At 58.0% G+C, this 22,709-nt stretch overlaps 9 protein-coding genes across 9 annotated transcripts; 5 read left to right on the forward strand and 4 right to left on the reverse strand.

Annotated features, from left to right (window-relative positions):
- Positions 1–5,407: 5,407 nt before the first annotated feature.
- Positions 5,408–6,271, forward strand: A1Q1_08058 (uncharacterized protein; the record flags this gene model as incomplete). Its single annotated transcript, XM_014328829.1, has 1 exon — positions 5,408–6,271. One exon carries the CDS (start codon positions 5,408–5,410, stop codon positions 6,269–6,271), a length of 864 nt encoding a protein of 287 aa, XP_014184304.1.
- A 2,868-nt stretch (positions 6,272–9,139) lies between these two features.
- Positions 9,140–10,850, reverse strand: A1Q1_08059 (uncharacterized protein; the record flags this gene model as incomplete). Its single annotated transcript, XM_014328830.1, has 3 exons — positions 9,140–10,248; positions 10,351–10,671; positions 10,724–10,850. 3 exons carry the CDS (start codon positions 10,848–10,850, stop codon positions 9,140–9,142), a joined length of 1,557 nt encoding a protein of 518 aa, XP_014184305.1.
- Positions 10,851–11,538: 688 nt separating this feature from the next.
- On the forward strand, positions 11,539–12,557 carry A1Q1_08060 (uncharacterized protein; the record flags this gene model as incomplete). Its single annotated transcript, XM_014328831.1, has 4 exons — positions 11,539–11,654; positions 11,768–11,953; positions 12,003–12,282; positions 12,327–12,557. 4 exons carry the CDS (start codon positions 11,539–11,541, stop codon positions 12,555–12,557), a joined length of 813 nt encoding a protein of 270 aa, XP_014184306.1.
- A 178-nt stretch (positions 12,558–12,735) lies between these two features.
- Positions 12,736–14,154, reverse strand: A1Q1_08061 (uncharacterized protein; the record flags this gene model as incomplete). Its single annotated transcript, XM_014328832.1, has 5 exons — positions 12,736–13,151; positions 13,189–13,285; positions 13,370–13,770; positions 13,947–14,012; positions 14,085–14,154. 5 exons carry the CDS (start codon positions 14,152–14,154, stop codon positions 12,736–12,738), a joined length of 1,050 nt encoding a protein of 349 aa, XP_014184307.1.
- A 279-nt stretch (positions 14,155–14,433) lies between these two features.
- A1Q1_08062 (uncharacterized protein) lies at positions 14,434–14,860 on the forward strand (the record flags this gene model as incomplete). Its single annotated transcript, XM_014328833.1, has 2 exons — positions 14,434–14,688; positions 14,741–14,860. The coding sequence occupies 2 exons, from the start codon at positions 14,434–14,436 to the stop codon at positions 14,858–14,860; spliced, it is 375 nt and encodes a 124-aa protein (XP_014184308.1).
- Positions 14,861–14,946: 86 nt separating this feature from the next.
- A1Q1_08063 (peptide-binding protein) lies at positions 14,947–17,287 on the reverse strand (the record flags this gene model as incomplete). The annotated part of the gene is made up of 4 exons (XM_014328834.1): positions 14,947–16,302; positions 16,356–16,993; positions 17,094–17,176; positions 17,214–17,287. 4 exons carry the CDS (start codon positions 17,285–17,287, stop codon positions 14,947–14,949), a joined length of 2,151 nt encoding a protein of 716 aa, XP_014184309.1.
- Positions 17,288–17,560: 273 nt separating this feature from the next.
- On the reverse strand, positions 17,561–18,695 carry A1Q1_08064 (actin II (centractin-like protein); the record flags this gene model as incomplete). Its single annotated transcript, XM_014328835.1, has 5 exons — positions 17,561–17,626; positions 17,714–17,799; positions 17,837–18,178; positions 18,283–18,421; positions 18,525–18,695. 5 exons carry the CDS (start codon positions 18,693–18,695, stop codon positions 17,561–17,563), a joined length of 804 nt encoding a protein of 267 aa, XP_014184310.1.
- Positions 18,696–19,807: 1,112 nt separating this feature from the next.
- On the forward strand, positions 19,808–20,731 carry A1Q1_08065 (uncharacterized protein; the record flags this gene model as incomplete). Its single annotated transcript, XM_014328836.1, has 3 exons — positions 19,808–20,126; positions 20,208–20,467; positions 20,522–20,731. 3 exons carry the CDS (start codon positions 19,808–19,810, stop codon positions 20,729–20,731), a joined length of 789 nt encoding a protein of 262 aa, XP_014184311.1.
- Positions 20,732–21,236: 505 nt separating this feature from the next.
- A1Q1_08066 (uncharacterized protein) lies at positions 21,237–22,278 on the forward strand (the record flags this gene model as incomplete). Its single annotated transcript, XM_014328837.1, has 3 exons — positions 21,237–21,678; positions 21,734–21,993; positions 22,033–22,278. The coding sequence occupies 3 exons, from the start codon at positions 21,237–21,239 to the stop codon at positions 22,276–22,278; spliced, it is 948 nt and encodes a 315-aa protein (XP_014184312.1).
- Positions 22,279–22,709: the final 431 nt, after the last annotated feature.

Here is a 22,709-nt window from a genome sequence, read left to right on the forward strand (position 1 = left end):
TCTCGGGCTTTGTTGAGCTGGGATCTGAAAGTGTAACTGATGCTAGCCCGATTCGACCTGCGGCAATTGTACGCAGACATTCCCAGTGCCTGCCTCACAAGTCGAAGAGCAAATATCACATTGAGCCCCATACTCCCCCATGATATCGTATATCCCCCATTTCCCCAACTGCATTCTGTGGTATCCGCAAAGGTCGGCCTTCAGCGGCCCAAGTGAACCCACTTCGGCCACTTGACCCTTCCCTAAGAGCCCTATACGATCCCCCCCTGCGGACATGTTCCTGCGCAAGTTCGACAGGGAGCAAGTGCGACGCTCAGATGATGAAATCTTAGTATGGTACCTTAAGGGGATTCGGTCGAAGCGAGCTCGTATCGCAGGACTATCGAGTGCATGTGGACGCGCAGTGCTGTTTTGGACGCGCCTCGCTTGACAGCAATCATTATCTCGTCTGCCTGACACGAGGGCTGATGCGCAGCTGACCAACGCCGACCGGAGCTGACCGGAACCCACCATGACCGCCGTCAGAAGAAACTTGCGATACATGAGACTTGATGCAATGCATACGTCTGACGCTAAACCCAGCCGAATTCCGGTCTTCAACCTGGGACGCTCTGAAGCACCAAGCGGCGATACCTCGGGTACATGCATTCGGTCAACCCTGCAACGCCTGCCAAACCTGCATGGTGCTCCTCGGATCCGTCCCCAGAAGTTCCTGTGCACCTTTCCCTTGCCCGGATCAACCAAGCCTGCGCTCTGGACTCCTGTTCCTCCGCACACGCGAATGGACGAATCGCGACGCAGCTTGCAGCCGACAGCAACCCACGATACTGCATGGTTGGCACCCACTAGACTATAACCTTCGCTCGCCAGATGCTTGAGTCCTCCGTAGGGCCGAGGGCTGAGATCTTCTTACCCAGCATCCAGCGTAGGACAGGGCATAGCGTCAGTGCCATCACCTTCCTTTGAATCTTTCCGCCGAGGGCCATCGTTGTCACCGATGCACTTAGCTCAATTCGCAGCCCAAATGATCGAGGCGAAGGACCGCCTTTCGTCCACCTTGGATACGGCCAGGTCTTTGACATTCACCTGGGGGCCGTGATCGGTCAACCGCGAACATGCCGAGCGCCGGCACGCCGACTTGTGCACTGTCGTTCGCCATGCCCTAATAATGAAGGGGGTGGCCCTCACTGCCCTCGTGTGGATCACGTAAGCAGCCCCCTTAGTATTTAATACCTCCAGCCGTACTTCGAGCGGGGCTGCCCTGCAACCTGTGGCAGGGACATCCGTCGCCAAACGTGCTTCGGTTGCTCAAGACCAAGTGTCTCTTGCGACGTGTCAGGTCTCTGGGCGAGCAAATGATTGGTCCCCCTCCAGGGAGGCAACAGCCATAGCTCCAGTCTACATCCCGCCTGTTACCGGCCCCAGGTCTGAACACATGCTTATACGAGCTCCGCATCTACTCTTGCCAACAAGTGCAAGGACCACAGGGGCTCGACCGGCCGACTGTCGGCCACGAATGAGGTGCCACATCTACATTGGGGCTGAGGGGTGCGGCAAGGCGTCGATCCGAGGGAGGCTGGCTGGTTGGTGGGCCTGGTTGGCCCAGAGTGGGTCGACGTGGTCACATGCGCGAAAGCTAGTGGGTCACCATACCGCTGCATCTACCCGTTGCAAGTTCTGGATACGGAATGCGCAAAATCAGCATCACATCGGCGATGTGCAGCTTGGGGTTGGGTGTCCGTCCATTCGGGTTATCGCAAATGACTGGCAATGTGATATACCCGATAGGCTGGAGGGCGCGGGCCTAAACTGCCAGATACTGAGAAGCATCGGACGAGGACGTCTGATCTATGGCTCCCGTTCGGGTGCTTCATGCATCACAACACAAGCATTCGCAGCCGCAGCAAATTCCAGCAACCCCCCGCGTCGCCCATTGTCGTGTCTCTCATCTTCGGATTGTGCGCCGCTTCGCCCGAAGCCGCAAGAGCGGGGCCTCTGTAGCCGCATTCGCGATCTCAGGCCCGCCCGCAGCTCAACTGTGAGGCCGCCTTGTTGTCAGTCAGACATCTTCAGCCCTCTCCTTCAACCCTCACCTTGCACCCTCAAGCCACCAGCTGCTCGAGCACAATGAACTCCCATGGACAGCGGCCGCTTCAAGCCGGACCTGTAACGGACAACATCCTCCGCATCACGCTCAGCTGACAACGCTGGAGATTGTACCGCTCGCCATCACGCTTGACTTCACGTCCAATTGCCCTCCCTCATCGCAAAGTACGCGGCTTTTGCAGCAGCCCCCAATTCGCGTCAGAGCACCGCAAGGTCTGCCCACTGTTGCGACAAAAGCCACTCGACTTGGAATGCCTGCGCGTCTTTTTGCAGACGTCCACCACCCCTTTACTCTCAGATCAAGGTGGTCAAGTGTCAATGCCCCGATGTCTGTCGCGCCCAAGCTCAGCAGACCGCGCTGGCGCGTTGGTTACTCAGGAGTGCAGGAATGCGCGAGCTGAGCCGAACAAGCATGCTCGTCCTGGATATGCCCTTAGCCAATCCGTCTTCCCTCGCTCAAAAAGCCTCTTTTTCGCCATCTTGTCTGTCAGACATGACCTGGAAGCGCGAGCACTACTATTTATTCATTACAGATTAATTAAGTTGAGAAGCTCGCCATTGCGAGTTCGCGTTCCGTCGCACTTCGCATCCGACTACACCACGACACGCAGCCTGCATACTCGCGTATTCTCGAGGTGACAGCCCTTGTTTCACAGGCACCAGCAGCCGCACGCACGGCGCCCAAAGAGGGTGACTAACTCCGGCAGCGGCGTGCACGCTCACATTCCGCGATACCCTGTCCGGCGCGGGACGCCAGGAGGCAGCCAGGACCGAGCCAGGAGCTCCGGTGCTGCGCCCGGCATTCACACTGGGTTCGCCGCGCCATGCCCACTCCGAGCGATGGCATCATCGCCTCACCGTGATTAAGCTCAAAACGCGATCGAGCTGCCTGACACCCCTCCTTTCGGCTGTTACGAGACACATGCTCGCCACGCTCCGACTGAATCAAACTCCGACACACCGGTCCCACGGTCTGCCCCACTTGGCGTGCGGCGATGTGGGGGCACCGACAGTGCGGCGTTGCGGCGAAGCGGCGAAGTCAAGTGGAGCACTAGGGTAAGCCACCTGCGCCGCACCCTAGCACTGTTCCGGTCAGTCGTCATCGATGCGGACTAGCGACAGCCCCATGCATGGGTGAGTGGAGCGCCGAAGAGGGCTAGGTGGTCAGGCTCGGTGGTGCTTGGCGTGCTCGTCAGTCACATTTGGCCCTAACTGACGGCGGCGGGCAAGCTGGGCCGAGCGGCGCGGCGCGAAGGGGAGGGCCGCGCGGATCAGGCGTGTAGGGCGCAAGGGCCGAGGACGGCACATGGAATGGATCTCGGACAGTGAACCCACTATTCGTCCCTCTCTCCTAGCCCTACGCCCGATGGTAAGCAGGCATGCATGCATCGCCGACCTCGGTGCGTTCGGGGTTGCAATGCAGCACATTCCGCGCCGTTACGGACCTTTGGGTGAGCGTACGTGCATGCTGCGCCGCCCCGGCGTCCGTAGTGGGCATGCCGTTGTGCTGGCATTTTTTAGCTGGCGCACCCACATGACCGTGCACGCACAACAGGAGAGACTGCGCTGTACATGCGCTCCTACATGCTGTGCTGCAGGGCTGAGTGGAGATACGGAGATCCGGCGGTGCTTGTGGAACCCTCGAGAGGCTTGTGATGAGGAGCATGAGTGCCGATCTCGTGCAATTTCAAGTCCGAATCCGCCTGATCGCCTGGCGCAATGCACACCGCATCATGTGGTCCCAGGGGGAGGGGATAGGGTACGGACTGGGGGCGGCGTTCGGGGTGGATCACGGCGAGGGGGACTGATCGGACTGACGTACTGACGCAAGGTGACGATAATTAATTCTCGGTCAATCGCCTGGGCCAGACCACCTTCCGAGCTGCGCTCCATTAAGAAGACGATTAACTGACTGCGGCGGAGTAGAAAGGCAGCAGACCGAGCTGATCGTCCTTGTTCGGTTCACTTGTTTCGGCGCATGGACCCTCCGGCCCCATCCCCGACAGCCGCGGCTATCGCGTCGGCCCAATCCAGAACGGCCCAAGGGATTCCAAGCTTTCCTGCCAAGCGCCTACTCTGACGGGCCGAGAGTCAGGGGCCCTTAACATCAACGTTGAGCGAAGGGAGCGTCGAGCTCACTTCGCCGAACGAAGACCACGACCCTACTGCACTCTTCTGTACCTCAGGTCGTATTTCTCGACTGGCCGTCCTCGGTCAGTCCACAGCCTCGCTGGTGCTCGGCATATGCGAACCCGATAGCGGATCGAAGCTCTATCCCCGGTCTCAAATGGGCAGCTGTAAGCAGCTTCGGACAAAAGGAAGGCAGGGATTCTGACTCCCGACGAAAGGGGTGCGAGATGTCCCCATGTCTTCTAGTTCTGGTCCTTCGGCGTCGGAATTGGACTTGTTGGAGTTCTGTCGACTGGTCACGCGCATGATCATGATGCTGACTTCCGGCATGCAGTAAGTGATACTAGTGATGCTGGTGACGCTGACTCCGTCTAGTCCGCATGCCTCTCAACCCATGTGACGTTTCGGCGCAGCCTCAAATTCGGCAGGGACGAACGCCCGACCCCCGACGCGACCTCGTTACTTCGGACCAGGAAGGGAGCGCTCTCCTGGCGTCGCTCCTCTTCTCGCTGCCGAAGAGATGTGCAAGGTTATTCATGCCGCCTCTCGCCTACGATCGAAGCGAATGCCCGACGATACACGCCTTACTCTGCTCCGAATGCAGGGTATGTTACGCCGCCCTGCCGACCAGAACTGTACTGATTGCCACCGAGCCCGCCTGTCGCCCATTCGCTATACCCGCCTGTCTTTAGACAAGCGCACGGTCCCAACCCCCCACTGCACACTTACAATACACTGCCTCTCAGAGTGGTTCACTTCTTACCCCTCCGTACTCTAAGCGAGGTGTGACAGCCAAATATAGCCGGCTTGCTTCCTCCGAGTGCACATCCCATTCACACTAGCAGACGTGGTTCATCCGACATGTCCGCCGCGCAGCCGTCGGTCTCCACTACCTTCCGACATTTCCACAGCACCCCCTTTGTGCCTCGGAGACACTTCATGCACCCCTCGCCGATGTCTAGTGTGCATCGTGAGGTCCCACTGCCACTCCAGCAGCGACAGGGCACAGGGCCTCGCACCTCGCTTAGCGAGTTCAGGCCCTCGTCGCCACACACGGCGTGCACCTGAAACCTGCCCTCGCTTAGCCGACCCCCGTCTCCTCGCCCCCGATGTGATGCGGCTGTGTGGCACTGCATGGTCTCCCGTTGCACCTCGGTGCTCCTCTGTGGCGATGGCACGCTACCAAACCACATCATCATCTCAAAACAATTACAATACAGCCAACGCCTCTTCGGGCTCTTTGGACGGTTCCGCATTTGATTTCCGTTACGAATCGGAACATGAGGGCGGCCCAGCCCATGATCCCGTACGGATGATTCGCGAGACAGGAGACCGCTACCATAAGAGTGCACGAGGTTTATGCACCAAACCACCCGCTGGATCCGAAGATTCAACTGCATTGCGACTTCGGATGGTGGGCCAGGCACTGGTCCGAAGTGCATTCCATCGGTTCTCCGGCTCATCGGCTCTTGCGAACAGGCATGGATCGACACTCGCAGGACCGAGTCCTCGGAGTACCGCGTTACGGCGTCCGAATAGATCGGCGAGGCACGAGGACGACTCCGAGCTTCGTAAGACGATGTCAGGTGCCGTGTCAGCAACACCTCAGCGGAGTGGCACCAACTCAAGTGGCACCGCTGGCATTGTCTCAAACTCGGCGGGCAGCGCGGTATGCCGTGCCGCACTGGGCCGATACGTTCCTTCCAGAAACGGCGCTGCCACCTTCAACCCCATCTCATCGACCGATGGGTTCGGCTGGCTGTCTTACTGGAACCGGGAGGTCATGAACGCCGCGGCTGTGGTGTATTCTGAATCCGACTCACGCCAATTGCCGGTCTACGGCTGTGATGGCTACGCCGGCTCGGCGCGACTCGTAAGCTCGGCGGCCAGACCGGGCGTTAGACTGCTGGAATCGCGGCTCCCAGCGCGTCAGGCCGTTCTGGATCAGCGGCGGAGAAACACCCGCTTGACCCAGCGGGCCAAAGCGGTGCACGCGGAGAGATCTCTTCTACCCGATTTCCCGTTAGAACCCTAGGTGGAACGCTTAGCGCTGAAATCACTGCAACATTCGGGAAGTGCCGCGAAATAGTCACACGGCCCTCGGCTCTCAGCACATTGCCATTTGTCGCTAGTGCTTGCAGACTACCAAAACTCGCGTAAATGTCGTTTGTTGAGCTTCATCAGTGTGCTGCTCATTATTCCCAAATACTTAGCGCGCAACTACGGCGCCAAAGTGCAGATCAGTAGATCAACTCGGCAGCCTGCTGCCACTAGTAATGTAAGTCTCATGCCGCACAGCGGGTACTAGCGATGTCGCAGTGGTTCCGTGTACATGGGCAGCACAGCCGCGCCTCCGCCGCTAGGACATCCCGCGTCGAAGGGGGAGGCGAGCTCCTGCCCAGTATTCCACGACGACTCTCGAACAACTCTCGACGGACGACGTGTGCCACTGCGCATCTCTCAGCCAATCGTAACGTTGCCACTATCAGAGTTTAGCAGAAATCTCAAATCGCACACCTTCTCCCTGGTTGTACGCCGCTCTGAGTGGGGGCAATTGGCCGCATCGGTGACCTGAAGGTCCTGATCGAGATGCCACAGCCGGCGGACTGTGGTCAGCCAGATCTCGGCCTGAGGGTGTGGCTTGCCGAGTCCGCTTGTCGCCGGCTATCGCAGGTCCGTGTGAGTGCCCCAACTTGATCGCCGGTGTCCCATGCGGCATGCGATGCCCGTGGACTTCGAGGGCTTCGAGGACTTCGAGGGCTTCGAGGACTTCGAGAACCTCAGCAACAGGGTAACATCGGAATCTCCGATTCGGAGCACATAGCGGACTTGCGACGCTCGCAGTTCACAAGACAGTCTCCCTTAGATGGTTTTCTCGGCGGCCGCGAGTTGCCCACGGCATACCGTAGAGCGGGCAGCTCGCCGTGCGTACTACCTCCTGCTTGCGGTATGTGACTGCGCACAGGCCATTAACGACAGCGCCCCCTCGATTAATAATGACGTCGAAGGCGCAGGCGGCGGACACTGCTCGATCTGGTCGCTGGTCGCCGCATCATCGCCGCCAGGTCCGTCAGGATAGTGTGGCGCTGCGACAACTGTCAGGCAGCTCCGATGTTTCACTGTCCCTGCCTTCTGGTCACCTCCCCAGATCGCAACAGGGCTCATCCCTGTCCCCCACAGCAATCGCGACCGTTATGGTCCGCACTTCGACTTTTCTGGACCGTTCGGGGCACTCGCCGCTCGGTATGCGGAGCTTACATGCCGCTGGAATTGACGGCCCCGCTTTTCGAGGGCTTCTCTGGTTTCGCCGGCTGCGAGACCGGCGAGGCGAAGGGAGTGGCACAATAGTGCTGACTATTCTGCTGTCCGCACCGCCCCAGCTCTAACTGCAGTTACCTTGTCACTTTGTCACTGATCTCTAATCGCAGGTACTTCGTGGATATCAGCGCTTATTAAAGCTAATTAATGCCAGAACACTCCATGATGCATGGCCTTCTCTGACGCAATCAAGCGGCATGAGCGGCCGTGACGGCAGAGACAACACCCCTTCTACTTCGCAAACTGTAGGAGTCCTGTACTGACACTAAGCCGAAGGTGAAAGATCTGCGCACGAGTTCCAATACTGTATACTAGCGATACATCTCACGAAGAAGCGGCACTAACTCTGAGGTTGATCTTGGTTACATTGGGAGCCTACAGGTATCGACCGAGTTGAGCGCACTTGTGGTCGACCGCGGACGAGACCCTTCCTCAGCATGATCTTTCGAACTTCATGCCGCAGACTTGCCTCAACTTCTGGACTAACGCAGCTCTGATTTACCCACTGTCAGGGCGATTGGGACGCGCCGACTTCAGGTTCTACGATGGTCAAGGGGTGGTGACACTGCTAGGCCAAGCCTTACACCGAGACAGCGTCGCCCCAACCTGGCGTCCTTCCACCTCGGTCTTTGTAGGCTCTGCCTGCCTTCTCTTTCAAATGAACACGCTGTGCGGAAGCTTGGTCAACCTTGGCTGATAGGTGGGAGGCTCCTCACCCCTCAGTCCTTATGGCCATCGACGTCCCGATGTAGAGGACTTCGCGGTTGAGGCTCAAGGGTCGTTGCGAGAGGCGCAGAGCGCTGCCTCGAGCTGCTATCTCGCTTGATCGGTGGCACGCAGCACCAAGAACTGCGCGTCCTCGCTCCTAATGTGATATAAGGGTGTTGCAGTCGTTCGCATCTGAGACTATGCAGTATGACCGGGTCCACACCTTCATATAAAGCCCGGGAAGACGTGAACAATGCCAGTTCATTTGAAAGCCTACGTAAGAATACAGATCACGCCTCGTCTGGGGCAAATCTAAGGCATACATCATGAAATGTTGAACGGAGGGCCACACGTCGAGAGCGGAGGTTGCCCGTGGTCCATCTTCTCTCTTCAAAGCGATAGGTATACATAGGGTCTCGATTGAGACCTGTGCAAGACGCTCAACGCGACGCAGCTGAAAGCCATTCTCGTGTGTGTGAGATGATCCTTTAGATTTTGGCACGCTTGTCCACGTTCCCATGTCCGATGGGGGCCGACTATGCTGTCGACTGACTCCCAGACCGAAGTCCGCTTAGCTCTTTGAGACACCGAATCCTGCACCATTTTGAGGCCAGATCGGCTTTCGTTTCACTACTACGTTCGAAGAATCTGAAGGCTGTCTGTGCCTATGCCATCAGGAGGTAAGCGATAGACAGGCGATGATATTTATCCCTCTTGGTTCGGTCAGTCGCGAGCGTCAGTTACAGTTAGGCGCAGCGAGCTACCAACCTTGCTTGCTCCAGTGATGCAGCTGCACCATCATGGTATTTACAACATACACCTGAGCTGTGATTCTTCTTCCTCCACGTTGGGATGTGACAATGCTAACTGCTACGAACTAATGAGCGTCGAGGCCGACCCAGGAGCCCTCGAGACCAGAGCTGGCGCTGCTCTGCGTCGTGCCGGCGGTGTGGATGGAGGAGACGAGGTCCTCGCCCTCGTGGTCCGACGAAGACGCCGAACCCGAGGTCGGGATATGGGCCGTCTTCGGGGGCGGCGCGGGAGCGGGGCCGGTCTCGCTTGGGAGCTGAACAACGTTCATGACACGCGGCAGCGCCGAGGACGGGAGGAGAGCAAGCGTCTGCGGCAGCCACGACCGCTGGCCCAAGTAGTAGGTATCGCCATAGGACGACTTGAGCGCGCGGAGGAAGCGGCTCTCGAACATCGACCAGTCGCGCGAGGAAGCACCCAGACCCAGGGTGTAGAGCACAGACCGCGAGATGCCGCTGAACGTGCCAAAGAAGAGGTCACGGAAGACCGAGACGGCGGCGGTTGCACTCGTCATGCTCTCGTGCAGGCGCTGACGAGCCTGCTCGCGGCGGCTGAGTGCTCGGCCCTCAGTGATGATGGCCGGGAGGGAGGGGAGGGTGATGTTGCCGACGTAGACAGAGATGGCGCGGGCGCCGGACGCAGCGGTGAGGTTCGTCGCGAGCAGCTTGTGGTTGTGCGCCAGGACTTGACTGCCGAAGGAGTCGGGATTGGCCAGACGCGAGGAAGACGGGTAGACAGTGATGAACCGCGGGGTATGTCCATTGGCGTCCGGCGACATGAGCGTGGGGAGCGCAGGCAGCGCGCTCGGTTGACTAGGCGGCGCCGGGTTCAGGGGGTACAGGCTGATGAACGCGTGAATGCGCGGGACGAGCGCCTGCTTTGAGCTGTAAGGGTCACCGGTCGTCTGGGGGCCCTTGTTCTTAGTAGCAGGGGCAGGGAACCGGAGCGTCAAGGTGGCCAGCAGGCTGCGGTGGAAGGGAGGGAAGGTTGTCGAGTCGTCGGTGTCGTAAATGAGAACACGGAGGGCTCCCTTCTCCTGGAGTCCGGACAGACGGCGTTCGAGCGCCTCAGCCTCCTTCACCAGCGGAACAGCGACGATGACAACGTAGCCGGCCTTGAGCAAGGACGCAGTCAGCGGCACAAGGATGGGAGGCGTTGGCGAAGGAGCAAGAATGACTGTCTGTCAGCTTGTCGAAGTACTAGAAGTCTTGCGCCCAGCTTAAGGAGTGTGTGACGAAAAGGACACCAGCTGGACACTGAGCTTTTGATTAGACGTACCGATAGCCTCCTTGAGCATGCCGTTCTCGACAACACCTCGGTCTCCAAACTTCCGCCGCATTCTCCACTCCTGACCGACGTTCGCAAACGGTCCGCAGCCAGTGGCCAGACCAACATAGCCAATACCGGCCGTCACGGCGATAGCGACACCACCTCCGACCATGTAGGGGTGACGGCGGGCAACAGCACCGGCGCGGTCGCAAGCCTTCGACAGAGCAGACGGCTCGGGCGGCGGCGGGGTGAGGACGACAGGCTCCTCCTTGCCAAACGGCGGGAAGGGGATCGAGATCGACGGCGGACCGTGCATGTTAAGCGTGTCGACTGTGGGGGATATTAGGGACGTTCTCATGTTCTGCTGTGCGTCGATACTCACTGAGCTCGTTCCCGACTCGCTCGACGGTCTCGAGCATCTTGCCTGGCAGGTCGTGCAGGTTAGGAGGGACCTGGGACTCGATCCACTCCTCGAGCTGGTCGAGCATCGCGCTCAGATCAATGGGCATGGCGTCTTATCACTGTTGTTCTGACTGCGAGCGAGGCGTGACTGTTAAAGTTTGGGGATGGGGATTGGGAACTAGCGAGCGGCGGAGGGTCGGTGCTCTCTGCGAACAAAGAAACGAGTGGGCAGGGAGTCGCAGCTGCTACGATCCTGCTGTCGCGGTCGACTTGACGGTGTCTTCCTTTGCTGTGGGCTGCTTGGTCTCGAGATATATGGAAGCGAACAAGACGATAGGATACGAGTACGCGATGCCGAGGTGGACACGAAGCGCAAGCGTAAGCCGTCCTTTGCAGCGTAGGCGTGAGACTCGACGAGGTCACGAGATGTCCAACAATCTTGCCGTCATTGGTGCGAAGCGTCCCTCTCCTAGCTGGGTGGCAAATCAAAGCCGGCTCAAACTGATAAGCGTCAGGGACAATCGGCACATGACCATCCGGTCTGACCGACTTGACACGTCATAAACCACGTGAGCTGATCTGCTCGATCGTCCTGAACGGGATGAAACATGACTCTCGTGACGTCACCGACATGGGTCTCGTCTTGCTGCACCTGAGAAGAGGCACCATACGTACGTCAGACCGCAACCGCGCAACGGTGGCATGCACGCTGCAACACGTCCTTTTTTATCTTCGCGTAGCCCTTCATACACATCTCTACTTCCCCCCGGAGCACATCCTTTGCATATCTACACTATGTCCTCATACTCCTCCCAGAACAACATCAAGGACGACCTCGACGAGCAGCGCAATGAATTCAAGCAGCGCGTGAACGCCAGGCTTGAGGAGGATGCCAAGAAGGATCCCAACCCGTGAGTACTGGCAACGAGCCATCGACGCGTCCAGCACCGTCCAGGACAGCCATCATTCTGAGCCACCTGCTCGCTGCCGTTTGGGAGCATCACATTACATTGGCGTAATGCAGATCTTTGGGTGTGGCGTGTGGCGCTGCTGCTGGGCTGACGGACTCCAATTCGGGGCGTCGATCGCGCGACCTCCAATCATGGCTAACCCACCGCAGTGCGTCGCTCTCGGCCAACCCTAAGAAGAAGGTAGACGTTGACCGACCGAACGTCGACCCCCCGCTCAAGAATGTGTCCATGAGCAAGTTGTGAGTTTACTCAGTTGAACGATCTTTTGAACCTCAACTGACCTCACAGCCTGAACTACCTCGTCGGTGGCCTTATTCTTCTCGTCATCTTCTACATTTGGCGCGTCACGGTCTGGGCCCACAATGCCGGAGGCTACTGGAACCTCATGACTGGCCGCCGCCCCACTGCTGAGGAGAGCCTGGCCAAGTTTGCCAAGACTGCGGCCAACTCGCAGTCGTCTGTTTCGTCTGCCGCCTCGTCTGCTGCGTCGTCGGCGACCCGTGGTTCCGGAGCGAAGACCACGACCGTCAAGGTCAAGAAGGCTGGCTCCAACAACCCCCATCACGAGGTATGTTACAAGTTTGCTGCGCATGTCCCTTGCTTACCGTACAGGACGTTCCCGACAAGAAGGATGTCGAGACGATGGTCTGGGAGCTTGCTCAGGCTCTTGGTGTTAAGCCTGCCGACCTCTCTAATGCCATCCGTCCCCTCATCGACCCTACTGTTGACGATGCTCAGGCTGCTGTCCGTGCTGCCAAGTCGGAGGAGCCTGCTGCCACCACTGCTGAGAAGAACAACAACGACCCCGGCTTCATTGACATCGTCGAGGCTTTCATCGAGTAAAACCGACATTCGGACCTTCACTGCTTTCCGGCGCCCAGCAACGAGATATCTTGGAACGATGTAGAGACTCACACAACAGAAGTGAAGAACACGGACATGAATAGCGTACAACACAGACTACCGAGACCAGCTGACATCCCTCCCTGGGAACTTCTACTGACGCCGCGCACCCCACCGATCAATTCACGTCCACCAGGTCACCAGGTTCCAGGTCCATCTCAGAAATCTCGGTTTCGGGATCGAAAGACTCGCCGTCAAAGTGAAGTCTCATGTTGTCGGCACGAGCGCCAGTGATGCCGTACTTGTTGCAGTAGTGGCGACAAATACTGCCAGCCGTCGTCGACAGCCTGACCTGGAGGCGCAGATTGCCTTCCTCGCCGCGCACGGTGAATTTGATCTTCTCGACCGTGTCTTCCGTGGGAGGCTCAACCAGAGGTGCAGTTCCATCGTCGTCGCTCGCTGGGACCGGCGCTGGCGACCCTGCCTCTCCATCGTCTGCATCTGGCGCGGGAGACATCTCCGCGGCAATGCGCTCCCTCCGCTTCCGCTCCTCCTCGTCCTGAACCTTGCGCCAGATCGCTTTCTCGTAACCTTCTGTTCCAGTCAGCAGTGATGCATCCCAACCACTCACTCAGCTGCCCCTGGTCACCGATTCCCAACTCGATGGGGCTTTGATTAGTAGCGAAGATCCTGTGCCCGTTATGCACGAGGACGATGTCGGACGTCGGCTTGTTCAGCGTTTCCGCAAGTGCAACAACGATGCGCCTGATTGGGTCGTTCTACGGTCAGTATGTAGATTCAAGCTGGCTCACCCTTGGGAGGTGGAAAACCCTCGGCTTCTCATAGTGATGGATGGCTTTCGTACTCGCACGCTGCCTCATGTCAGGGTCAGCGACCATGGTAACGGTGATCGCAATGGCCGGTCCCTTGTCGGCCGAGTCTTCATTGTCACTGCCGGAATCCGAATCAGACAGGGTGTGTGCCATGGCTGCAGCTTCGACAGAGTCCCAGTGGTCACTGCTGTCAGTCTCGAGTAGATATCGCAGAACCCACAGGAGGCTTTGCCTCATCCGAGCTTCCTTTTCTGGATCACGGATCGTCTCAGGTGGTGGAGTCAGCTCGACGCGGCGTCGAACCTCCTTCGCCTTCCCTTTGCCCTTGCCGTTGGTAGTCTTAGACGATGTTGTTGTCTCTACAAGCTCGACGTCCGAATCTGAAAGAGGTCTGGAGTTAGCTGAAATGACAAACTCACAGCTACTTACATAGGCTCTACGCTTGCTCTGCTGGGCTCCGACGTCCCTCGTCTACAGGGCGGCTTGCGGGCGTTCGAGCTCCTCGTCCATTCTGGCAGTGACGGCTTGGGCTTCGGTTTGTACTTCCGCTTCTTACGCGGGCCTTCATCGTCTGATGGCTCGGAGTCACCGACCTCGATCGGGGAGTCGTCTCGAATAGGAGCTGGTGATCGTAAGTACCCCGCACGCGACCTCGCTTTCCTTCAACACCAGGGAAGGTCGCAGATTAACTCACGGCGTGCGAGCCCGGTCCTGGCTTTGGCCGTGAAGAACTCATCATCGCTGTCCGAGTCGGAGTCAGACATTTTGACTGCCCGCTCTTTTCCCTTGGCGCTCATCGTCGTTGACGGGGTCACAAGGGAGGGAGGAAGCGGCGAAGGAAGGGACGGACAGGCGTAGGGCTGGGGAATGTTGTGATGGTGAAACCGTCGGTGGAGGCAGGGACGATTTGTTGACAAAGCGCAGAAGCCGGGTCCAAAACGCCGCCGCCGTCAATGTATCGACCGGGGCACCTTACTAGAAGTCCTGACTTCTTGATATCCTCGGCGCCGTTTGTGTACCAAACACAGCAATACACATCTTCCATGCCGCCCCGTGTCCCGATATCGCGCCTGCCGAGGCTTACGCTATTCACTGGAGGTCCCGAATGTGGTCTCTGTGAGGTTAGTCGAGAGCTGAGGAATGCCGATCATGCTAACTTCCAGGTCGCACTCGACTACTTGGATCTCGTTTACGAGACACACCCGTTCGACTTGGAGCTGTTCAACATCCGAGATCCCCCGAAGGAGGCTGACCCTATGGAAGCCAACAAGTGGAAGCGCATGTACCAATACGACATTGTGAGTGGTAGAAGGCAGACATCTGAGAGTGTCGCGCAGCTGACACCGGCAGCCCGTGCTTCACCTTGAGGGAAAGGAGGTTCAGAGGAACAAGATCAATACGCCTGAGTTGAAGAAGATACTCGAGGATTGGCAAGCTCAGAGACGGGAAGAGCAGCAGGCTTCCAAGTGAGCTGCTTCTTCCCCGGTTGCACCACATTGTTCGCTCACATCACGACACATTAGACATCATATGCATTGGACTATCACTCTAGCATTCTACTGTCTGACATTGTGCACAGTCTCGCTTCCCTTGCTACCCTCCAGATTCTCAAGGTAATCCCTGAGCCACTGCTCGCGCTCCTCGGGCATGTGGTCGAACTGTCGGTACCTCCTGTCTCGCCTGAGGATTGACTTGATCTCGCCGAGGTCAATCTTCTGCGCGAGATCGACCATGTTCTTGTCCTTGCCCTCCTCGTCATCCGCCATCTCCTCGTCCTTGATCTTGGAGGCGTCCGCGTCGATCTCCTTATTGCGCATGCGACCCCAGAAGTCGACAAAGCTGTTCTCGCCAAGGAGCTCGATGAATTCGGCCCGCGCTTTCTCCTCACGCGACTGGATCCATTGGTCGTACCGCTCCTCGAGGGCGCGAGCGTCGAGGCCGAGCCTCGTGACGACCGGGTCTTCGATGACGAGCGGGTAGACGGTGTCGAAGGGTGTGTCAAGCTGAGCGTGTTGGGCGAACAGGGCGTGCAGGGCATTGTCACGCTTACCGCCGAGGCGGGCAACATGGCCTTCGAACAGGCGCTGCTTGTCGCCCATGCGGAGCGCAGGGTGAGCGAATCGCCGGTCCTGCTGCAGGATGGCTTTGGCCTCCTCCCACGTCATGGCGTCGCGGATGGCGTCAGTCAGCAACGAGCTGAACATGCGCTCGCCTTCCTCACGACCGGCATCCTTGCGAGACTTGTCGACCTCCTCAGACATCTTCGCCTGTTGTTCCCGCACGGACTGCTCGCGCTCGCGCAAGCTCGCCTGCTGCCTCTCCTTGCGCTCGCGAATCTTACGCTCTGCCGCCGTTTCGGTTGACTCTGGTTCAGTTTCTCCCAGCGTCTTAATGTACTTGTTGAAGAGCTCTTCACGCAGCGAACTCGAGCCGACAGCGTCGTAGCGGGGATCGTTCTTGATACCCTGCTTGGCCTGCGACCAGGGAGCGCCGGGCTTGATGTCGTCGCTCTCCTTCAGCAGCTCCATGAAGTCCGCCTCAGCGCGTTGGGCATCGGCCCGCTTCCGCTCCCCAAGCTCGCGTAAATGCGTCTTGAAGAGCTTCTCGCGTTCTCGGTCATCGCGGCCATACGAGTAGAACGCCTTCTCCTTGCGGTACCTGCGGCGGAAGTCGTCCCATCGCGTGCGCGTCGAGGTCACCTGCTCTCGGAGCAGGGCACGGTACTCTCGCTCCGGGTCGGCCTTCTTCTCGACAGCGGGCTTCGGCTTGTTGAGTCTCCGAGCTCGTCCAGCATCGCGACAGTAGTCCTCATACGCCTCTCTTCGCTCCTTCTCAGAGGGAAGGAGCACGTAACGTGGGTCGTTGACAAACAACGGCAGGGAGACATCCCAGGGAGCGAAGGGTGAGATTTCCTTCTCCGCGAGTAGAGCCTGCTTGTCAGCTCAAACGAACGTGCGAGGCGTACCTTGAAAAGAGCGCGACCTTCCTCCAGGGATACCTTCACTTCAGACTTGGCTGCGAAGACTTTCTTGGCGGCCTCTTCCTCAGCCTTCTTCTGAGCAGCCTCAGCATCTTCGGCGTCAGCAGCCGCCTTCTTGTCCGCCTCGGCGAACTCGGCAGCGACAGCCTTCATCCACGCCTCCTCGTCCTCTCCCTCAGGTGCGTACTGCTCCTCAACTTCGTCGTCCTTCTCCTTGTCCTGCTTCTGCGCCTTAGGCTCCGGTGCGCCCTCACCCTGGTCGGCTGCCTTGCGCTTCTTCTCCTCGGCCTTGCGTTTCCGCTCCTCTGCGACCTCTGCACGGATGCGCTCCTGCTCGCGTATCCTCTCTAAGCGCTCAGCCTTTTCCTTCTCCTCCTTCTCCCGACGCTCAGCCTCGTCGAAGGCGGCGACAGCCTCGGCGATCTCAGGCGGAACGGTCCATTCGGAGCGCTTCGTCTCTTTCTCAAAATAGAACGTATGGCCCTCATTTGTGGTAACGCGCGTCCAGCTTGTACCAGGAATGGGCGTCTTGACCTTGGCCTTCTCCTTCTTGCGCTTCTTCTCTGTTGGAGGAGCAGCAGGGGCGGCCGGAGGAGGAATCGGCGCTGCGGGGACAACCAGGACTGGCCGGCGGTACGTAGATGTCTTCGTAGCCGCATTGTAGTAGTAAGGGGTCTTGCCATCCGGGGCTAATGATCAGCTTCGAAAACACATCGCACTCACCGAGATGCTCGCTCCATCCTGGAGGAAGAGGGGGCGGGAAGTTGGGCATCATGTTAGGGGGCGGCATCGGGAAGCCAGGAGCGCTGCGTGTTAGACTGGGAACCACACGCAGCTGCTTACCTTGCGGGTACACCAGTGCTAGGACCACCTCCAGGCGGTCCAGGAGGGGCGCGACCGCCGGCACCGGAAGCCATTTTTGGATGCAAGAGATGTTGTGCGGGAGCGACGTTTTGGTGAAGATCAGAAAAGGTGGAGGGCTCATGAAATCGTCACTTCGCTGTTTTGGGTGGCGGCATTTTCAGGGTACACATGGCGATGTGCGGAGTTGGCGCCCGTCTCGCTCACGGCCTGACATGACGAGCGCATTGCTGCACATGACTCTGATGATTGGTATACATGGCAAAGTATATGAGAAGCCTCTGTTTATGCCTCATACAATGGATTAACGCGTTACTATATACTACTGACTAAAATGCCTTCTTGTGGATGATGTCTGGATCCTCCTTGTATTCATCAGCCGACACCCACATCCTCTTGAACGTGCTCAGTCCGGCCAGGATCGATCCTCCGATCCAGGTAGAGTACTTCTGTCAGCGAGGCACTGGAGATCAGGGGCTTACCTTGCGTTCTGGCGGGGCGTAGATCTTCAGCTTGACATCCTTCAGAGCGAGCTTCTTCACCTCGTTCAGTAGACGGTCACCGAAGCCTGGATGTCAATATGATGCAAAGCAGGAACAACACACCAGTGCAGAGCGTTGAACCGCCGGAGAGAACAATATTTGAGAAGAGGCTTTTCCTCAGGTCCATATCGCAGCGGTTGATCGAGTCGACGATAACCTGGTGCACACCAGGGTACTCTTGTCCAACGAGCTCTGGGTTGAAAAGGATCTCCGGGGCCAGGAACCGCTCCGTTCCAAGCTGGATGACCTTTCCATCGGGCAGGCGGAACTCCTCCCAAGCGCCGGCGTGATCCTTCTCCTCCTTGCTCGGGTTGAGGGAAAGGTAACATGTCTTCTCCTTGATGGTGCGCACGACCTCCTTCTCTGCGGATGTGTGCAGGTAATGACCTGCTTTGCGGAGCAGAGCTGAAGGTGGTCGGTCACGTCACGACCAGCGAGGTCTATCCGTTGGATCGCGTGAGGCATGCTGAAGCCTTCGTAGACCGGTACGGCGTGTGTCACTCCATCACCAGAGTCCAGGACAATACCTGTTGTTCGGCCAGTTGAATACCTGGATGTTAGTTGAGCCCCAATCTTTCTGACGCACAGACTCAGGATGGCTTGGACACTTGTGAAGAAAGCAGGGACGTTGAACGTCTCGAAGAAGATCTGGGCCGCGACGTCACGGTTTTGACGCGGGTTCAAGGGGGCTTCAGTCAAGAGTACCGGGTGCTTGCTGTCAGCTGAGCCGCCGTTTACAAGGGTTACTTACCTCCTCGCTCAGCGCCTTCAGACCCTCGTTGTAGACCCAGCCCCAGATCCGCTCCATGTCATCCCAGTCCGTCACCACTCCGTGCTCCATCGGATACTGAATTTTGAGCAGTCCGCGGTACTCCTGTGCTCGCTTGCCGATGAACAGTTTGTCCTCGAGACCGCCCGCCATGACACGCTGGTGCTTCGGCCGCCCGACGCTGGTCTGTCAGTGGACTCTTACAGAAGATGTTGCCGCCGACAAGAGGCCGGATTTCGGGAGAGAACGCCGCACGAAGGTGGTTTGTCTTTGCGCCTTCCTTCCGCAGCAGGAAGCTGGGCTGCCACTGTTGTGCGTTTAGCAACTCACAAGCTGGGAATGTAGCAACTGGGTTGCTCCTGACCGGCGAAGCCCGCCTTTATGGTTCCAGAGCCCTGACTATCAGCTTCAATGCTCCGGTGGTGAACACGGTCGAACTGGTGCAAGGCCGCGCAAAGCTACTGCGACGTGCTCGCCCGCGATAGTTGTAGCGTTCGGGGAAGGTCCTTGGATCAACAAGCACGACTTACATTGTCGATGACGACGGGCTGGTTCGTGAGACTGTTCCGTTAGCGCCCTATCAACGACTAAAAAGCCGGAACTCACACGTCGTCAAACTCTGTCGCCATCCTGGGCGAGGTGGTTGCTCTCTTGCGGTGATCGAGGTATTAGGTGACCTCCAGCACAAGCGCGAACCTCTGGTGACGATGTGGCCAGCGGACGGCGGTACCTGCGACTGACGCGCGACGCGCCGCCGAAAGGGGAGGACTGAATAAACTATTCGCGTGGACTTCACGCTCGAGCCTCCACCTCCACAAAACAACGACTGTGCCTGGTGGACATCGCAGCGAGCTATGTCTCGACTGCATGACTGCGCTCCCGACGACTGGTCCCACGTAGCGTTCGCCAATCGTTCGTCGACGGTGTATTTTCCGCTTCGGACTAACGTTGATTGCGAGCTTTCCATGCCTTCGATGAGTGCTCAACTCCACTCCTTGGTGCGGCGAGTTTTGCAGTATAACCAGTATTGCCTGGCTGGAAGTGGGATCTCCCCCCAGTTGCCTCCGATGTAAGGCACAATCACGGGGCCAAGAGCGCGGGATGGCGATGCTGACATGAGCTGACGACAGCTCTCCCACTGCAACATGTAACATCCATCGCTTGAACTATCGAACCTACTGATATATTCACCTCGCGTGTCGTCGGCGCCCGTGGATTCACACCATCTCTGAGAATCTGGCGCCTCCCGAAGACATATAACAGCCATGAGCAACAGCATTTTAAGCCCCCTGTCTCCATCTTCCCTCTACTCGCCACCGCTGCCCACATCGCCGCCCGCGGAAGCCCCTCCAGAGATGTCTATCGATGACGAGCTGCCATCCTACTCGGACACGTTGCGGTCCGGCCCCGCTAAATACGCATGCTTGATGCTGTCAGGAACAGACAGGATCCAGGCCATCTCCTTTCCGTACAACAGGCGGACTCGAGATCTCCTCGTGTCAGCATTGAAGGTCGGCCAAGGTGTCGCCAACTGTGACCTGCCAGAAGACGGTGTATGGGACTTCAAGCTATATGGCAAGCCCTGTGAGTCGGCTGTCTGCAATTGTAGCAGACCACACAACTGCAATTGCAGCAGATCGTCCGAATCGCGCTAACGTTATGCAGGGTCGCTGGATTCACTGGACGCCGTCAGAGCGCCGCACATACTCGTTTCGCTCTACACCACCTTGGCAACCGCGGGGTGGCACCCTAGTGCATCCGTGGACATCGTGAAGAAGAAGACGTCGCATGACTCGATTTATTTCCGGACGGGGCCGCGCATTCCGAGAGAGTTCTTCGCAATCACTATTGAGGAGAGCGACAAGCTGCGGTTGGTCGACGCTCCCTGCCAGAGAGTGAAAGATGCGTTTGTAGGGGCCTGTGCAGTGAGTATTAGATCCGGAGTTACGTTCGTGGCTAACGCCAAGACTTGGCCCAAGAGCCAGACTGTGCAGGAGAAGGAAATGGGCAGTCTCGTCGTCAAGTTCAGCGGTACTCCATGGACGGCGTGGAAGGGCGACAACACTCGCGGCGCCCGCCGCGTTCTCGCCGCCGCAATGGAGCGTCTTGAGACGGCCGGCTTCGAGCTCGTCTCTAGCGTTTCGCTTTCGGGGCGAGTCATGATGATTTTTGGCACCCGGCGGTTCTGAATTGCTTGAAGGAAGAGGTGCGAAAGAAGAGTCGAAAGTGATCTAATCAAAGGGAGCAGTGCAGAGACGGTGCTTGGGCCATTGAAGCCACTCGCTAGCCGACGTAACCGACCTTATCAGCAAGCGGCGGAACCGAGTGGCGTGCATGTTGTAAGGAGTTCTGGAGCTGTGTACAATACAAGACTGTACATGATGAATGGGCTGTGCATGATGCTGTCTACGTCGATGTGCAGCGTGCTTGCTGCGCAATGTTTGGAGGGGAAACGAAGAGCCCGCACCGTGGACCAACGGACCCAGATCGGCGTCCATCTTGGCCATCTTGGCGGCGGAAAGGGGCATCGGACCCGAGTTCCTGTGCCTTAAACGCCTTGACGTACGGTCGACCGTCCACAGCTTCTAGTGCTGACCCATGGCGCAAGATGTTAGCTTTCCTCCCTCCATATATAACACGGCGTGAGCACTTTGCAACACCTCATTCATCCCCAACCTAACACACGACTTGACCATGGGACTTTTCTCATCCGACAAGAAGTATCCCGTTCCACCTGACCCGACCGGCCAACCGCCGGCGAGCAATCCTCCTCCCCCTGCTACGTACACGGAGCAGAGCCCTCCCGGATATCACCAGGCGACGTCCTCCATTTCAAGCTCGTTCGCCGGGCCATCTGGATCTTCGACGAGCGGCGGCTTCGGAGGCGGTGTCGGCTACACGGCTTCAGGCTATCCCGATGAGAAGAAGCAGCCGCTGGAGGCTGCCGCGCCGACACCTTCGATGCCGATTTACGCCTGCATGTTGTTGAGCAGCAGCGACAAGCTGCGCCTGCTGAACTTTCCTCACAGCGTGTGGGACGCCATCGAGCAAACGATCATTCGCGCCTGGATTGGAATCCAGCGCAAGAAGATGATGGATAACAGCTGCATCGAGTTCAAGTTGCGCGGAAACCCCTGTGAGTTACGGCCTTGGCATGCTGACAACAATGGACGCCCCGCTAACGATGCCAGGGTACGGGCAGTACAGCGAGGCAGTGCCGTCACGCCGTCTCATGACCCACCTCCTGCACTGTCTGTCGGTACATGGCTGGCACCTTTCGATCTCGACCGACCTCTCGAAGAAGTCCTACGACAAGGACACCCTTTTTTTCCGTCATGGCCCACCACTGAACCGCATGTTCTTCTCCGTCTCGTTTAATGAGTACGACAAGATCAGGATCATCGACCCGCCAACGGAGCAGATTAAGAACGCATTCGTCCAGGCTGTACAGGTAGGAGCTTGTTGTCGCCCCCTTAGCTAACAGGCACAGTCATGGCCGCTCGGCATCCAGAGGACGGAGACCAAGGAACATGGATGCACCCAGCTCAAGCTCAGGGGGAACCCATGGATGACCTCTGACGGAGTGGAGGTCAACCAGGCCCGTCTCATGGCTATGACTATCATGACAGTCATGGACCAGCACGGCTATGAGCTCGCCGGCTCGGTCGACATGAGCGCAAGCGGCGGGGAGGGTACCAGCGACCGTGAGCGCGTATATTCTAGGCAGAAAGGCTAACCGCAGTGGACACCTGGTTCTTTGCCTCCAAGATCCAATAGTCAGCCATGCGTGGCCCGTACCAAGTCTCACATGTGTCTTATAGCTTGAGCGAGCCCCACACAGCGGAAAGCATGCGAGCGGGCAGTGTATCTAACTCTTTCGTTGAATATAATCTGACAGCATCCAAAGTCCTCCTCTGATGGCCACAAGAGTGAAAGCAATGCAATAATTTTACAAGTACGACAGAGAACCAGAACCTAGACCTACTGTGGGTATCTCCTCACCTCCTTCTGGGTCAGTTGCTGTCCGCGAGATATCGCATCCAAAGTCAACCTTACCATACCCACCCAATCTGCTGAAGTATGATTACTCTCTTAATGCTGATGGCGAACGACATGGTGAAGCTTCGTGAGCTGCCAAAACAGTACATACTTAGACCTCTGGATTTG

This window comes from Trichosporon asahii (assembly GCF_000293215.1).
Source record: "Trichosporon asahii var. asahii CBS 2479 unplaced genomic scaffold scaffold00002, whole genome shotgun sequence".
NCBI classification, from domain to species: domain Eukaryota; kingdom Fungi; phylum Basidiomycota; class Tremellomycetes; order Trichosporonales; family Trichosporonaceae; genus Trichosporon; species Trichosporon asahii.